At 41.2% G+C, this 17,863-nt stretch overlaps 3 protein-coding genes across 3 annotated transcripts; 1 reads left to right on the top strand and 2 right to left on the bottom strand.

Annotated features, from left to right (window-relative positions):
- Positions 1-353: 353 nt before the first annotated feature.
- On the top strand, positions 354-1,502 carry EAE97_002772 (uncharacterized protein; the record flags this gene model as incomplete). Its single annotated transcript, XM_038873284.1, has 1 exon — positions 354-1,502. One exon carries the CDS (start codon positions 354-356, stop codon positions 1,500-1,502), a length of 1,149 nt encoding a protein of 382 aa, XP_038736490.1.
- Positions 1,469-4,174, bottom strand: EAE97_002771 (uncharacterized protein). The gene is made up of 4 exons (XM_038873283.1): positions 3,742-4,174; positions 3,414-3,694; positions 2,379-3,367; positions 1,469-2,330 (listed from the first exon to the last, which is right to left on the bottom strand). Exons 1-4 carry the CDS (start codon positions 4,017-4,019, stop codon positions 1,788-1,790), a joined length of 2,091 nt encoding a protein of 696 aa, XP_038736489.1. The 5' UTR covers positions 4,020-4,174; the 3' UTR covers positions 1,469-1,787.
- A 5,617-nt stretch (positions 4,175-9,791) lies between these two features.
- EAE97_002770 (uncharacterized protein) lies at positions 9,792-10,802 on the bottom strand (the record flags this gene model as incomplete). Its single annotated transcript, XM_038873282.1, has 1 exon — positions 9,792-10,802. One exon carries the CDS (start codon positions 10,800-10,802, stop codon positions 9,792-9,794), a length of 1,011 nt encoding a protein of 336 aa, XP_038736488.1.
- Between the last annotated feature and the right edge of the window lie 7,061 nt (positions 10,803-17,863).

The following is a 17,863-nucleotide window of genomic DNA, read 5'->3' as shown; positions in this document are numbered from 1 at the left end:
CTCAGTGGCCTCGAGCATGTCGTATTTTTTTGTTTCAAGAATGTTATTTGACTGTAGTTTTCTCCAGTTGGTAGTAAAATCACTCATTTTTTTTATCTAGAACCTGGCCTTCAGCAAGACTCGTAGCCTATCAACGGTTCCTTCCCGCCACTGCATGTGGCCCGGCCCAAACCCAGTACTGCTTTTAGACGTTCCAATAAATATTAAGCGCCCGCCCATACTGTTGGAATTCTCCGACGTCAGATCAGATTTGTATAAATAAAATTACTTAACCCGGAATTAGGGAATTAGAATACACATTAAATGCATCTGGATAATCACATATCATACCATTTTATCAAATCCGAGAAATCATGAAAGTTTTACTTGGCAAAAAGAAGGATGGAAAATCTGCTACACCCAGTACCACTAGCTCGGCTAATTCATCAACACACAACAATGTATCGACGAACGCTTCATCCACTACCCAGGTCGGAAGTACAGCTTCCCTTCACGGCGGGTCGGGCTCTGGGAGTGAGAGAAATAAACTTCGCATTCCCAAAAGTCATGACGTGTCCACTAACTCATCTAGCACCGTAGTAGGTAGCTCATCAAATTCCACAGGGGGTGGTAAGGCAGATTCTGGCAATAAGAGCCATCGCGAGAAAGATAAACATCACGGGTCTGACACCTCATCGTCTAAAGCTCCAGTAACGAAATCAAGACCAGAATTAAAAGCATCTAAAAGTTTGCTGCCAAATATCTCTCTATCACGTACAAAGCTTGATGCTGAGGAAAAGGAGAAGAATAGGAGACTCGAAGAAGAACATAAAAGATTGGAGACGACAAAGCTCGGACATTTCGAATACTTCAAGGTAAGAGAAGCGGCCAAATCGGAGCAATCAAGGTTACAGCGAGCGAAAGACTATCTGGAGACTCTAGAGGAAAATTTGGATGTATTAAAGTATCAGCTAGAGAAAATCAAGCAGAAGATTCAAGAGGATGGATTAAAGGGATCAAAGTATGAGCTAGAGGAAACCCGCCGGAAGAGTCTAGAGAAAGCTATACTCGCGACTGAAGAAGAAAAGGGAAAGCAAGAGAGTGAAGTGGAATTTAAAAGGAAAATTCGTAATAATGCGGACGCAGAACTCGCAAAAGTCCACAAACAAGACGACGAAATAGCGGACGAACAATCGAAGATATTGAGCCAAATGAGCGAGCGCAATTCTTACAGGGTCAAAGTGGAAAAAGCAATGAAAAAGGAAGATGAAGAGCGTCAACAATTGAAGATTAAACAAGACGAAGAAGAAAAGAGGGCCAACGAGGCTAGAAGGCAGGCGGACCAGAAAAGAATCGCAAATGATGAGGCGATAGAAGACCAAAAAGTAAGGATTAGAGGCGAGCTGATAAAGTGCAAAGATTCAAAATTTGAAAAGTCAAAGTATGATCATAGTAAAATGAGAACACCAGAAAGAGAAAGGGAAAGGGGAAAATGGAAAACAATACTTCCCAACCCTGAATGAGGTGACATTTGCTCTTCAGCGCAGACGAATACAAAGCTAGCTTTAGAATCCTGAAACATAGCTATTATAGAAGTATATGTGTTAATTATTATACCTCTCAAAGCAATTATAGTATACTATACATGGTTTGTGCCAAGTGGAACTTTTGTTCCTATCAACTTTTGGATATCAGTCCCATCTTAACCCGCTAAGTTCTAGAACATAAAACCTCCATTTCCTGCTCTCACTCCTAACTACACGTATAACCCCGAAACATCTATTCCTGACTTCTACGACATAAGCTTCTTATCCTTCGGTGCCGCTACTTCTAAAAGCCGCACAAAGTGCTGCATAGTGATGTGTCAAGTCCAAGACGTTTTGCGGTAAGCTTGTTGCTTGAATAATACTCCTAACCTTCACAGCACCTTCATCTTCTATCAGTGTGCGTATTGTGTACAACAACTCTGGTGAGAACTCCGAGTACCATCTGTATTGCCAAGTGACCAGTCTAATAACACTGGCAACTGTGTCTCGAGTATTTTTGTTCTTCTCCAATTCGGCAAGAATTCCCGCCAATGCTTTGGGAGAGAAACGTATTTGAAGACAGTTGCGATAAGCTTCAACAGCTTCCGGCTGGTGATGAAGTCTATCGGCTAATGAACCGAGAATTTCCCATTCCTCGGCCGATTTCTTATACTGCATTTGTTGTGCACGGTACTGAGCCATTTCAGTTCTCCATATAGTATAGATACGAAGGTCTTCATAGAGAACCATAAATAGGCTATCGAGCCAACGCTCACAAAGTCTCTTGTTATTGAATCTGGAAAGTTGTTCTTCGGTGGTCTCGCTCTGTTCAATGTTAGCGAAATCGTTGGGGAATTTTCGAGCGTCACTCACATCTTCGTTGCCACTTTTCACTTCTTCTGCTGCAACGGTATGTGAAGGCTTCTCTACAGAATCATCGGCTCCGCTACCATCCTCAGCGTTCGGTTTAGGGGCTGCCGAATCGCCATTCGTACTTTTTCCGTCGTCGGAATGGTCATCGCCATTTGCACGAGGACCTGGACTTCCTCTCAGTACGTCGGTGCTTGCACTACGCTTAGTGGAATCACCTTGCTGACCAACTGGTGGCTGTTTTTCACTTCTGTACTCCTCTTCCATGACAAATACATTACTCCTAATCTTGAGAAGTTGATCCCAGCCAATTTTCGCTGTCATTTCTGTTAAGATACTATAAGCGTGCTTGAAAGTGCCCTTGTACATAGCGGCACGTAGGTTCAACAGGCTTTGGTGAACTTGTTCTGATAACCTTGACTCTGTCTCACTATCGATCTCATCTAACCTAGTTTCAGGAAGGGTTGGAAGGTGGATTTCCTTAGGCTCTGGCATGTTAGGTGCATCCTTGTCTTGATATGTAAACATGGGGCATGAATTTAAAGTCGTAAGAGCATTCTCCCAATCTTCCATGGCAACATAAACTTCAGCTAAGCGTGCCCATGTTCCGAATTCGCTCGGCGCAGCAATGGTACTTCGATCTGCACAGCCAAGGGCCATCTGTAATCTTTCAGTTTTGAATTCTGGCTTGTTGGGGTCCATTGCCTTCTTTTTCAAAAATTCGGCTTGAGTATCAAGCATAACATAATCCATTGGCGACTGCTTCACAGATTCATGTAATACTCTGACGGCTTGTACCTCCTCATTGCCCATAAACAGGACCTTGGCTAAAAGAGAGGAAACCTCAATATTTCGGGTTCGGAGCTTTTCAAATAGATTAATTCCAGAGGCATATCGCCCAGTGGTTTGAAAGTATTTCAGAAGACCTGTTGTGAGATGATTCGAGACATTATTTGGTACCTGAACGATCGAATCGGATCCAAGTTGCCAGCCTACAGAAGTTAGTCTTAGGTTATGTCTCCACATCAAATGGCATACCTCTAAAGAACAACTGCTCGGCAGCCTGAAGGAATCTATGTTCTGTCTCCGTCGTTGTCACTGGGTTGAATCTCCTAACTCCAATTATCTTTCGAATGGTGTCTCCACTTCCATCATCCGCATATGAATATGCCCGAAGAACACTACACAAGTATGTTTCCAACCATAACTCGTCAGTGGTCGTCCTCTTATCGCCTCGCTCATCGATACAATAACTTTCAACGCTTCCTGGAATTGTGACATGGACGCGCATATCCAATCGAGAAAAGGCATTGTAACAACTAATAGGAATTAGTAACGCTCCGCATTGACAAACTTCTAAACCGACCAATATACGCCCTCAACTATCTTTGTCGTAGACTGATGGTTTTCTTTGTAGGTAAGGGTATTGATATATGCCGCTAAACTTGCAGATGATGATGCATCGACGCCGGTGACATGATGATATACACCAATCTGCTTTCCTGGATTTCTTGGGGCTTGCTTGATCAATTGAACCAGATCTGGGGGCCCCAATTCTCTCAAAGCTGCTAGAACTTCAGATCGCGCATCGATGGACTCGTGAACGATCTCTTCGGTGATCTCAGGAACAGCTGGCGCAACCATCTTATCCTCTCACAGGGCGAACCTGTCTTGTTGGTGTTGGTAGATATCGCTGTGCGAATTGGAATGATTTGTGATTTTCGAAAAGCTCAATTCTAGAATATGCCTTGAAACTACTAGAGACGTGAACAGTGATAGTGGGGGTTTCTTGCGGTCGACAACTTTGTGGTTGGTATACAAATGTAAACACCTCATCGGCAGGGAGCTCAAGCCACACTTCAGCCTCGCCAATTCATCGGCATCAGGCTGTGCTTAATCAGCACTCTTCTTGTTTTGCAGACACGATAGAGAAGATTTCGCGATAAACAGTGCCTCGCGATTTGAAGGAGAGCCGGCCACCAGGCGTAAAAGGCTGTTCCATTGTTAAATTTGCTTTGGATACCAAGATCTGATCATGAGCTCTGAATTGGGGCTATGGAAAGAGAAAATTACCTAATTTGGTCTTGTAAAGGCTCAAAGCCTAGCACTATATCTAGAATTCCAGAAGTCCAGGTATCCAGACGTTACTACTTCACGGAATGACCTTCTGAGCCAGATTTTACTTCTTTGTATTATCTCATTACTTGCTCGCAATGCTTCAAGTCGAATATGTAAAAATAGTCAGTTCACGAATTGGCTCCAATGCTTCACAAATCATGTCCTCAAATTGTAGTCATATTGGGCTGTTAACATGATATCTCTAGAAACGTATTATATATTTTTAATACTTCCTATTTACCTTTGAGGTTTTTGAATCACTCCACAGAGAAAAATCCTGTGAGCCGAAATCAGGACTCTTCGGGATCATATGTCCCCTTACGTATTGGTATCCCCAGAACCTTTTCCTGAGCCTTATTCAAAGTTGGCACATATCTGCTTTCTCCTTCGATATCTTCCCACCACCTTGAAATGGGACCGATCCTCCCTATTTTATAAATAGCGAAATGTCTAGGAAGCTCTTGAAAATCAAATTTCCGTTCCCATTCTTGATCCTGGTTCAACCCTCTCCCTAAGTCCATCCATTTCGTAACCACAAATGCTAATCCTTCACTCCCACAACTGACGATATTGTCTTGAAATTCTGTCCCACAAATTGTGTACTTTGTTTGTATGTGATCCAGGCCGATGCACGATAGTGTTGACCAGTGACCGAGAGGTTTCATGTGCACGCACATAGAAATGGGATCCAACCATTGTTAGAGGTGACAGATTCTTTGACGATCATTGTGTAGGCTATTTAGACATTCTCCAAAAAGGGTCTTGGGGAGCGTTCTGCAATATTCGGGGAAGGAATTTGGAAGGTTATGAGGAACCAAGTACACGTGCTGAGAACGGTAGACGATTCGGGCCTGTGAGTTCATGCGAAATTCATGAGTGACGCAATGGTCGTTCAGTTGATGGCGATGGTAGTTAATCAGCTGATCTCCTGCTCTGCCTATCGAACGTAGCTGAAGTTGTGAAGATTCGTATTTGCCTTCGTGATATAACTTCGCAGCCAGTTGTATGTCACTAAAACGGAATTTGCTCGTGAATGATTGTTTGCACTCCAAGTTTTTTATCATGCTCCCAACATTTTCTGGTGTTCGTCGAAGCAGACGGTTCATGCAGCTTCAGACATGTGTGACACGAGATGTATTGCTCGCAGTCCCTGCAGAGGAGATCAAGTAGATCAGTAGTTTCCTTCGGAGAAGTCTTGACGACGTCAAGGATTTCAGTCCAGTATTCTGGACCGAGGGAAGTCTTCAATTTGCGAGAAGTAAGAATGAATGCTACAACAGAAGATTTTGGAAGGTATGCAAAGATATCGTCTAAGACTTTAATTGGGAGGGTAAAAATTGGAGCGTTCTTTGGAGCATAGGCAGCACTCTTTCGGATGGGAAATCTGGATATTTCTTCCCGAGGTGTAAGGTTTTGGGTGGTAATTGGCTTTTCCTCAAGAGAGTTTGGAATTCCCGTTTGCATTGGTGTGACATACGCATAGCGAATTGTGCAAATCTTTCTTCGATTGTCAATATGGTAGGTGGTATCCTCCCCCTCTTTACGAGTCGCTTTGCCATGTTTTTCGTCTACAGAGTTCGCCGACTCTTGTATTACATTATCATATATATATATATATATCTGATTTCCCAAACTTCACTACCAATTGTGATGATGTAGTACGTGTTCACCAGAGGTTTGTGGTTGGGTATGAGGATGCTACGTTTGCTGTTCCCAGAACGAAAGCTCGTTGCTTCTATTGTGGTGGTATGATTCACGCTCTTGAAGTTCCAACCAATATGATCAACATCAATAGAGTACTCAGTATTTGCGCAATATATGAGTGTGATGGTAGAAGGTAAGTTTATTGGCCCGTAATACTTTGCTACAGACATGGTGAAAGATTATCGTCGCCGAACGATGTTTTATTAAATGTAAGAATAGTTTGAAGGTCTCGGCAAGTCAAGAATTAACTGGATGAAGTGGAATCGGACAACTTATATGTGTTCTCTATATCATGTGATCCTTCTTGAATTAAACTTAACTATGAGGTAAAGAATCAGTTAGGAGATCAAGTGAACTAGTGCAGTAAACTAAACATCAGTCTATGTTTATTTGACCAAAGTTCGATGCTTGATCGCTTACAATCACCTAAACTCCTATAAGTCCCGGTCTAGTGCCGGTGTCAATCACCAACTTGCAATTGCGATACCACTTGCCATATTCATACGTTCTTCTCTTCTCTTGGAATTCATACTACCTCGCAGACACTCAATTTTCAAGTCCAAACTATGTGGAATAAGCTTCAATCCATGTTATCACCATACAAATCCTTAGTTCTCAATTCTTCAATACATCATGCACCGTCATGAAAGGAATGCTTTTCTTCTCTGATTGATCTTATATCGATGATAAAGCTCACTCCGGTGCTCAAAACCGATGGTTCGGAGTATTACAGTAGTGAATAAGTAAGATTGACCTATACCAACTATGAATACTCGTAGTCCAATTGAACTATCTAAGCAAGTATCCTCCAATAGGTACTCAGCAACACCATATTAACTCAGTATCTACTCCATCAGACTTTCACTTGCTAATACTAACCCCAGAATAAACAAAGTTTGTCAGAAGCAACCTTCCTCAAAATCTCTTCTCTTCTCCTCTGCGAAAAATAAACGTACTTGTCTAACTGTCCTCACAAATCAAGATCTCATAGCGACTGACAACAAGTAGCATCACTCATACCTACCTAGGTATAAATAGCAGAGACGACGAACACTCAAGTAAACAAAAACAACAATCCAGCCCCCAAGCCATGAGATAAGAACTTCTCTCCCAAGTATTTCGAATTCACACTCGTAACTTCTCAGTCGATCTCTCATCAAATCAGATATATAATAAATCACTCTAGCTAAATCATTCGCATTCATCCCCGTTCACACTGAACACCTGTACAACAAAGGAAGAGCTGATAGGAAATCTACATATCCATATTGACCTATAATAATGTACTCCCAAAATATCCAGATAATCCGTATTCCGCATAACACATCCAATTATTCCATATTGGAAACTATCAACTTAACTTACCCAATTTCCCCTCTCCGGGAGCTTCAATATACTAATCTAATTTCTCAATCACTCACCACTCATCTCCCATCTCCCATCTCCCATCTCCCATCTCCCATCCAACTAATTCTCAGAATCTTCACCTTCATCTTCACCTTCATCTTCACCTTCATCTTCATCTCCACAATCAATCAACCAATCAAACCTTCCCCATCACATACACATCAAATCAAGGATTAAACAACAATCACAATAAGTACTGTACCTATCTACAACAGATTCCCCCCCTCAAGTTCCATAACCCTTAACCCTTAACCCTTAACCCTTAACCTAACCCTAATACAAAGACGAAAGATCTAGCATTTATAGATTCACCGCTTTGGGACTCTATATGCGAATCTCACTACCTACCTAGTATGCACTATACACTGTATAATATAATAAATACTATCATTCGTAATACAATATTGTATTGTAAAGTAGTAGATCCTCTCCATTGCTCCAATCCATACATCCCTATTAAACAACACAATACAATACATACAACACAGCGCATTCACCCAATCACTAAACACATAATAGATCCGATTCCACAATCTCTCATTACCTCTAGAAACCTCACATCGATATGTTCATCGCAAGCTTGTTCCTATATCCACTTACCTATACAACACATCAAAGTATAATCACCATCACAAGTATCAATTCGAATGTAGTAAAGTCAAAGGCAATAAACTCTTAATTAATCTAAAAGATTATACACAATCGTCTTTTGCCTTCCTTTGAATCTCAAAGGTTTGTTTCCTCACTCCTCCTGATCATTCTTTATGAGTGAGGGACGATCAAAATTGTCATATCTTTTCACCCACACTAGCCCTCAATTTCCCAAGTCCTCAATCTATATAACCCATCCATGCATCAAGTTCAATCCCAATCCATTCCATGCAAACCTCCCAAATGGTATAATAAACTTTCTTACTCCCACCCCCTTCCACAAAGACAAGAAAGTAGAAGACAATCAGAATCCATTCCATTCAATTCCACCCTCACCATCCTCGAAAAAAAAAAAGTCGAAAAAATCGAGTAACAACTCAGGATATCAAGAACCCATCATAAAATCATTTCGTAAAAGGAAAAAAATAAAAATTTCCATCTTTGTATCCAGAGCCCCAACTGATATATTGAACCCCCTTGACCCAAGCATGCCCTTTTTTGTTACGAAGTACTTGCCACGTGCAAGCAAACAAGCCAAAATGTCTTTTTGACTAGACTCATCTCATTGTAGAAAAGTTCAAGTGTGGCCATAGCTAGCCAGGAGATATCCGAACCTCGACTGCAATAGAATTTTCCCTCATTCCTAAAGTAACCCAATCTTTCTTGAAAAGATGTCAAATTTGCGTGCCATAACCACCTACATTCCACCCAAATGTTCCCCGTGTCTTGAATCCATCAAATTCAGAATAGATTTTATTCATCATTTGTGAACAAGTGGGAAACATGATTGGAATCGAAAACAAACGCAATCCATCCCGTATACCCAGCCATTTTTGTGCAAGTCAACTCTCTAACATTAATGAGAAGTCGACGAAAGATCCAGAATAACAAAAAAACATAGTACAAGAAGCTTACTTTTTGAAGACTGCTTTTGAAAAGCAAGACCCAAGAAAGTAAGAAATAGAAAAAGTCTGCGCATAATTACATTTTGCAATAGCGAGCCCAAACGTGACTGCTAAGAATTTTTTGTATAGCTCTGAACTTGAGCACAAAGGTCTAAAAGGCAAAATGTGTAAAGAAAAATCGAAAATTCAGTAAGTAATCAATCCCAAGCCTGGAAACCCAAACACCAGACCAGGAACCTTCCAGGTTCCATGCCCAACCCCATTTTGAGAAGAAGAAAACAAAGAGAACAAGAAAATGTCTAGATTCGCTTGATGTAACGCCGTAGATGTGGTTGAAAAGAAGTAAAGTCGTAAGATCGAGGCGGCCACCAGAAAGCGCAACGCAACTCGAGATCGTGATAGTCGGACATGAATTCCGTGTAGTTTATTATCGAGTGACCCTTGTATTTGATGAAAGGAGACTAGGTAGACCGGTGACGACACCTCTTTTTGTAAACGTAATATGTGCTTTAAAAAAAAAGGTCAATAAAAGGAAATAATTGAAAACAAGAACTTTTGTGACGACGAATATTCATGCCGCATTTAATCCGTTGTATGGAATTAAGCAGATGGATAAACGATTGAGAATTACTTAACCAACAACAGCTTGGTGTCCTCCATATGCGTGGTGAGGCATGAAGTATTGCTGTTTTCCTTGCGAAGAGTATTCTGAAGGCTGAGGGTTCCAGATGTTCAAGCTGTATTGGTGAAAGTAATGTGAAGGACTGTAATGGTGAGGGCTATAGTGGTGAGGCCATTGGTTGTGGAATCGAGTGGACATATCGGGCATGACGTAAGGAGCGTTTGCCGCGGCCATGCACGCTTTCGCGTATTGGCTGTACGCAGCAGCATTCCAATCATATTGAGGAGCGGTACTGGTAGCACTCAAATACTCTGGAGTAGTGACACCCGAATCAGGAGCAGATGGTGGTGTATGCTGAGGAGTAGGATATGAATGATTGGCCCAAGCAGGATGTTCATAGTGAATGTATTGTTGTCGCTCCTGTGTGGCACTCTTGGGATAGCCTCTGTAGTTGGCGTTGGATGGACGGCGCGAAACATTGGTATCGATAGGAGCCAGAGGCGTAGGTGCAGCGGAAAGACGCTCGAGAGTAGCAGCCTTTACCTTCTTTCTGTCTGCAGACCAAAGGCTCCAATTTGCCAACCATGCTTGGTAGGCGTCGCTATTGTCGAGATCGACATACAAGTTCCACTCGATGGCTTCCAACCAAGCGTGCTCCATGTTGTTGAGTTCGGTAACTGCGATACCACTGACTTCTGACCAGGACTTATTCTGGAAGGTATTATCATCCAAGAACTTACTTCCCAGAAGCAAGCCAACAGTCAAAAGTCTCCACATCGAACCGCCTCTCGAAACGACCTTTGGATGTTGTTGAATGCGGTTGGAAAGATAGTTCATACCAAGGAGAATGGTGGTGTGAGGAAGACGAGTGGATGAAAGGAGTCCGAGAACGAACTTGCGGAAATCTGGCGAAACAGTTGTTGTGTTGTGGTCAACAAGTCTCTGTGTCATTTCTGCCACATAGTCTGACATGTCCTCGATCTGATATTCCAGATGAGCACATACACCTCCGGGAACCATGATGGGCGAAGCTTCAAGGGGACCGACGAGATTCTCTGGAATCTTGTCGGGAAGCAAGAAAAAGGATTTCTTGCTGAGAGTTGTGATAGTAGTAGTAGTAGTAGTAGTAGTAGCAGTAGTGGAACGTATGCTAGTTGATCAAGCAAGCAAGCGAGTAGTTGACTGATGCTACTAAACAAGAAGCTTCGGATTGAATGAGATCCTATCGTGGTTGTCGGGTTGACAAGGGATGTTTTAATTGAAGAGTGAGGTTGAAATTTATTGTTGTGTATGCGCCATCAATCGATTTTGTTCAAAGTAAAAGTTGATAATTAAATAGAACTTTTGGTATGACTGAAAAGATGATTGCGGGTGGGGTGATTGAAAAACAAGTATTCCTTATGGTACGAGAATAGTTGAGTGGAAGTCGAAAGTTGATGGGTGTTCGGGTAGCAAAACACAAACTTCTGAGACTAATCGAATCGAATATGCAAAACAGTGTGCAAAGTGAATATCGAGTCCTTGAAATTCTAGGTTAATCCTTTAGAATTATTAGTAAACATTCAATAAATGTTAATGTTATTTGTGAAATGAAGTCTGTGCTAAGTCTGATACACCAAAATCAAAGACTATGATGATGTGACAAAGATGCGACTTGTATCTGGGAATGCCGAAAAAGAAACGGCAAAACAACAAATAAATTGGAGAATCTCGAGGACCACTCCGAAGAGTTCAAATAGAATGTCGGAGGATGGACGAATATTATTGTAAAGAGGGATGATTTGATTTGTTTGACAAGGTGATGAGAGGATGGCAATTAATACGAGGGAATTGGTGAGATTCGTATGTTGGTATGTATGTGTGTACGTCGTCGTAGTAGACCATTCATGGGTTGTTGTGGTATATTCGGAAAGGTGGAATGTGAATGATATGACGGTGTTCCAGGAATCCAAAACAAGCTGAAATTGTATGTAAAAAAAATATATATATAAAAATAGTACGAACCTTTTCTTGACAATCAAGTCTTCAGAGGATAATCTTTTTGATGAATTTGAGAATTCTGTAAACCCGTGCAACTTCCTTTCGTGATTGTATTGTCTTGTTCCTAATAGATACAGGCAATGTAGGACCTGTAGACCTGTAGATCTGACGTTGGAATGGGATCGTGGAAGTATGGGAGCGTCGGATCGTAAAATAAATTACTCGAGGTCGGATATGTTGGGGGGGAGATTGTATGGGAAAATGCGGTAGAGAAAAGAGGATAGAATCTTCAGTCGAATAGGATGGAAAGACTTAGATTGAAAAACAGATCAATGAGTTCGTTGATGATTTCAAAAACTTCTCAAGCCTATTCAAAGAAAAAGGTAGAAGATTGATGGAAAAGAGGTAGAGGTAGAGGTAGAAGTGGTGGTGGTGGTGGAAGAGGTAGATGGAGGGAGAGGAAGGGCAGAATATGATTAGGGTAAGATAAACCTTGGGTCGTTTTGAGGAGGGTACCCGTGGGCCGGCGTATGGATATTCCTTTCGAATCAAAGAAGAAGAAGAAGTTGTGAAATCAATTTTTGTGCGTAACAGTGGAGAAGGAGAATACCGGCTGGGTATCAAAGAGAAGAGAGAGGAAAGAAAAAAAAAAAAAAGAAAAAAGATTAGGTTTAAACCAAGAGGAGAGGATGACAGGGAATATGGATTTCTTTCCTTTCCTTTCCTGTCTTTCTCTCCACTCTCCAAATTCACTAAAAGATTGTGGTCGTGTTCTGGTTCTTGTTTACCTGGTAGGAAGTAGTAGTAGGTAGGTATCTTCAGTCCAGTCCAAATATGAAGAAAGTGGATTTTGGATAGAAGTAGAAGTTACCTCTTCCCAACTATATGTGTAGAGACTCTGGAGAGTGATTGGACCATAGGGATGATTAAAGTGGAGAAACGGGACCGACCTAGGTAATTGTCATTGTAATTGACTATTTTATAATTTATGATTTATGATTTACGATTTATGAATAAAATCAATTCCATGTTGGTAATTAAAACGGGCTGAACCAGGTTTATTATTATTGAGTGGCTCAAAGTGGAGGTGGAGGAATCCCTAGGAGGTGAAAATGGGTGGTGAATTGAGAATTGAGAATTGAGGTGAAGGGTAATTAGTAAGGGTACTAGGTAGTCATTCATTACTCCTGGGGATTTATGAGGAATTGGTTGGTTGACGCTTGACTATGACTTGTGTGATGGAATCAATTATTTCATTTCATATGGATTCATTGGTGGATTGATTGAATTGTACATGTGCTCCATCTGTCCTTGTACTTTACTTCGTAGTTTTTAGTATCGATTGTTGCTTGCTCTTTTGGTATATCATTCCCTAGATAGTACTAAAGAAGTAACTTTTCCTTTGGTGTATTAATTGATTTTCTGGATTTTTTTCACATCACACATCACACAACACACAGAGGACGCAGACTCCGTAAATAAATCATCGGAACTTTGAGGCCCTGGTCAATAACGGTAGAGTATGAATTGGGAGGAAATTACGCTCACTCACATTTCCAACGGTCAACGGTTTTAAATTGGGAGGAGGGAGGGTAAGTTTGGGATGTTAGAACTTAGATCGAAGGGGCATCAAATGAATCAAAGTAACAATAACGATTCAAGGCCAGTCAAGTCAAGTGAAGTGGTAGTGAGCGGTAGTGAGTGGTACTGTGGTGTGGTATTCAAGGGAATGAGGAAGTGAGAATGAGGAAATGAGGAAATGAGGAAATGAGGAAATGAAGATATGAAGATATGAAGATATGAAGATATGAAGATGTGTGAATGAGTAAAATCATGGCAACCCCGAGTTGAATCAGTATCACCCATTCACCCACTCACCCATTCATACTCTGGGTAGTTGATAGGTAATAGGTATCGCGTAGTCTTGTTTGAGGCAAAGTAATAAGCTGCTCATTATCAGGTACCTGGGTGCTCTCGTGCTGATGAGTACCATATTACCATGGTAAGATTGTAGAAAGTCGAGAGTCGAGACATCATGTAGAGAATTAATGAATTACTGAATTGATGAATTGGCTTAATGATCAAGTATCATTGGCTGATTTGATGATATTTGTGGACCAGATCAATTTAATGTTCAATTCTTGATTTTGGTCGGTATCAAGGTTCACATGCCTTGAATCGGATTGATATTGATCAGACTTGCTTGTCCTCACTCGCTCAATGATTGCTCTATCCATCATCCATCTCTACCCTTCAATAACCTTTTATTTCCATTGGTTGAAATGACCAGAGGCAAAAAAAAAAAAGATGTGCCATTGATCGGATCATCGTGTAATGTGTATGATGGTGTTGTGCCCCCTCCCATTCAAGATTTGATACCAAAACTTTTACCTTTTACCTTTTACCTTTTACCATTTATCATTTATGGGTAAATCCAAACTTGTGAAACCATTCCATCTTCTTCCCTCAAGCAACCAATCCTATCGGGAAACTATATCCTAATCCCAAATTTTAACCTTAACCTTGCCCGTCAACTTTATTCATTTTTCCCCTGGTACTGGCTGGCATACTAGAAACGGTACGTACTCTGCACAATGTACCGATAGAGAGACGACGCCGGCCACTTTATTTTATTGTGACCAAGAGATCAACGAACTTGACACTGCCAGCGTGGCCATCAAAAAAAGGATGGGCTCAGCTGCACGCCTACTCACAAACATCTCCATATCACTGGTCCAAATTCAACAATTAACCCCCTCTCAACATTCAAGATGATCCTTATTTTTTATTTGAAGCTTGGAGCTTGGAGCATGGGAACCCGTATGCAGTGCCAGTAGAGATGGAAACAAAAATGTACAAAGTATGCTGCTCATGATGTAGGTAATAATACCTACCAACCACAGTCAAGGGAAGAGAAGAGAAGGCTGGGAAAGCGTAAAACTGATCCGCCATGATTTTGAAGAAAGTCTCACATCCCAAAAATCATCGCTTATATTGAGTCATTCATTGGATTTCTGGGTTTCGTTGGAGACGGATTTCGATCCATTGCCCCAGTTACGTATGGGATGATACATACCTACATACAAGCAAGCAAGCAAGCAAGCAAGCAAGCAAGCCAACCTATTCAGTCTTGACCGATACATACAAAGTAAATGTTTCCAATGATGTTTGACAGATCTCTGCAACCATTCAACGCCATCTCAATTTTCTGAGAATAGTATCATTTTTATTCCGGTACAGTCACTGGTAATATATTGGTAAAGAAACATGGTAGTTTGACTCACCCCCTATTTGATTAATGATTCAATTTATCATTCATCTCCATTCATCTCCATCTATCAATAACAATCACGCGTCGTACGGAGTATCATCTCCATCTAATAAGTACCATCCATATAAAATCACAATAACAACGGAACAACGGTAACATCATTCGCGACAACACTTCCTAGGTACCAGTTGTAATTTCCCATACCAGTATATTTCTAAACTTAGAATAATTGAATGAAGATCATTTGACACTGGCTGACGGGAATGGGAATGAATATGTTATGGAAGAGAAGAAGAAAGAATTATGCAAAATTTTGATTTCCAATCCTCGACTTTCTAGACCCCATGGACGATTCGAAAGATCCATTAATATACGGAGTCGAACTCAGTCGGGAGATGGATCCAACCCTGTTTGTACAAAGTACACAATTTATCAAGATGACATTGACACTCACAGTCATAGTCATAGTCACAGTCTCACACTCACTAACTTTCTCACTACTCCATACTTCATACTATACGGGATACTAAGTTCATAGGCTATTATTGCTTGCGCCTTCTTCCCCCATCCACCCTGAGGAAAAACGGCTTGTTCATACATCCATGTTCACCGAAGCATATCGAATTAGCTCTCTCACCAACCTGCAACAGGAAAATTCAAGTTGGTGGTGGTGTGGAAATTATTTTGTTTTATTTTATTTCATTTTCTTTTATTTAATTCAGAAACTAACAAACCCCCCCCCCCCACCACACAGCACAGCACAGCACAAAACTATTGAATCAAACCCATACCCAAAGCAAAGCAAAGCAAGGCAAGGACCAACTGCTGATCCCATCAAAAAAAAAAAAAAACGACTCAAAAAGCCATGAACATCCAGAGATCCAGTCCAGCTCAGTCCAGTCCCGTGCTGTGCAGTGGCAGTGGCAGTGACCAAGAGGCTTTCGCACCGCACGCGATGTCATTCTACCTGATACGAAGAATTAAGTCTCGAGGTTATGACATGATGAATCAAACCTATCCAACCGGCTGAACTCGCTCGCTCGCTCCAGTAAGTAAGGAACCTTAGGGTGCGCTTTTCTCGCGCACGCTGCCGAGCTCACGTCTCGAGCGCGAGATATGCACAATTTCACATTTGGGAGCGCAGCGCAGAGCAGGGCGTTGCATGGCATGGCATGGCATAGCATGAACATGACATTTGGTCTAGCTTATTTTTTAATAGTTTTGGGGACGTGGATTTGGATGTGCGAAACAAAAATACTTCAACTGACTAGAGTCACTACCTACTAGGTACTGTGAAATAGTAGAAATATTTCAATGTGTCTAGGTAGGTATAGGTATGATTTAATCCAAATATGATATGTGTAGTCATGCTTTTGTATTCAATTTGTCAATCTTTTTAATTTTTTTCCTCTTCCTCTTCCTCTTTCAAACACTACAATCGAATAAATACAATATCGGATAAAATAATCCTCCCCTGTACCCAACTACCTAGTTATGTATACCGGTATGTATGTAAATTTCTTTTTACCGCTCCCAACCAATCACAAAACTCGAATGAAAGTTCCCATCGAAAAATCGCGTATTATATAATCAACGGCGGATAACGTCGATAAGTGATAAAAAATCTTTCAACGGAGCACAATACCTAGTATGTAAATTTTCAATGTTCCTATGACTGACTGACTGATCGATCATACCAGACCCTGGACATTTTCCTCAATTTCTCGAGGGTGCTTCGAAACGTGTTTGAAGTGCTGTACGAAGTACGAAGCACTGTGACCCCGAAATTTTCGAGCTTTGGATTTGTTGATGGGGATTGATCCACTGGCTGGTATTGTGATGTGATTCTGGAATCTGGATGCTGAATGATGGATTTATATGTATGTATGTACATCTTATCTTGTTTGTAAGTTGTCCTGCCTCTTTGAATCTGCATCTAGATCTGGATCTGGAATTGGATCTGGATATGTCGGATTGGTATTTGTACGAAGAAAAGTATTTATCTGGATCTATCTGCTGGCTATACAGTACAGTGTACATATTTACGGAGATATTTTCCTCCACGAGAGATTGTGAGTGAGTGAGTGAGTACAGTATGTACGATGGATCAAATACGAAATTGTCATCTATCTATCTATCGACTATATAGAGTCCACGTTTTTCACGCATAGAGATGGGTATCGCTGGGTTTACGTTTACCAGTTGGTAGGTATCATTCAGTACGTTCCAGTACCGGGAAACGTGTACTGTGACACCAATATCATTTTCTATCCCATACCCTACCCCTCCAAAATCTCGTTACAGTCAATCACTCAATCGAAAGAAAGAAAGAAACAGAAGGAAAATGCTCCGATTCATCACCCATCACTTACCACCCATCACTTACCACCCAAGTTTCAACCAACCGCCCACTGGATTTTATGACTAGGTAGGTAGGTAGGTAGGTGGGGATGGAAATTTTACCTACATACCTCCGAGGTTATATGCATGTACATATGATCCTGGAATCGAATAGCCAGTCAGTCAGTCGGTTTCTGACCAGTGTCTACCTGTCTATCCTTCCCTCCCACACATGTTTGAAGCAGAAGGGATGTGAGAAGGCATAATGCGATGTTACATGCGGAAAGTGACGGGATTGATTTATTCATTCATTCATTCATTCCGCGAGAGATTGTAGATTGTCTGGCGTCTGGATTTGATAATGAGGGATGATGAGTAGGTAGGTGAGTGGGAAATTGGATTGATTGATTTGATTTGATTTGATTTGATTTGATTTGGGCAATGGATAGATCTAGAATAGAAGGGATAGAAATCTATATTTAAATTACAT

The sequence above is a fragment of the Botrytis byssoidea genome, assembly GCF_014898295.1.
Source record: "Botrytis byssoidea strain MUCL 94 chromosome Unknown BBYS_004, whole genome shotgun sequence".
NCBI lineage: Eukaryota > Fungi > Ascomycota > Leotiomycetes > Helotiales > Sclerotiniaceae > Botrytis > Botrytis byssoidea.
Note: the sequence above shows the minus strand (reverse complement) of the source record. Positions and strands in the feature narration are given on the sequence as shown.

Bases quoted from the DNA above. Each gene is read 5' to 3' on its own strand.
- EAE97_002771 (XM_038873283.1), bottom strand. From the start codon at position 4,019: ATGGTTGCGCCAGCTGTTCCTGAGATCACCGAAGAGATCGTTCACGAG. The intron at 3,368-3,413 runs GTATGCCATTTG...TAACTTCTGTAG, and splicing joins CGAGCAGTTGTTCTTTAGAG to GCTGGCAACTTGGATCCGAT. The intron at 2,331-2,378 runs GTGAGTGACGCT...AACATTGAACAG, and splicing joins TGAAAAGTGGCAACGAAGAT to AGCGAGACCACCGAAGAACA.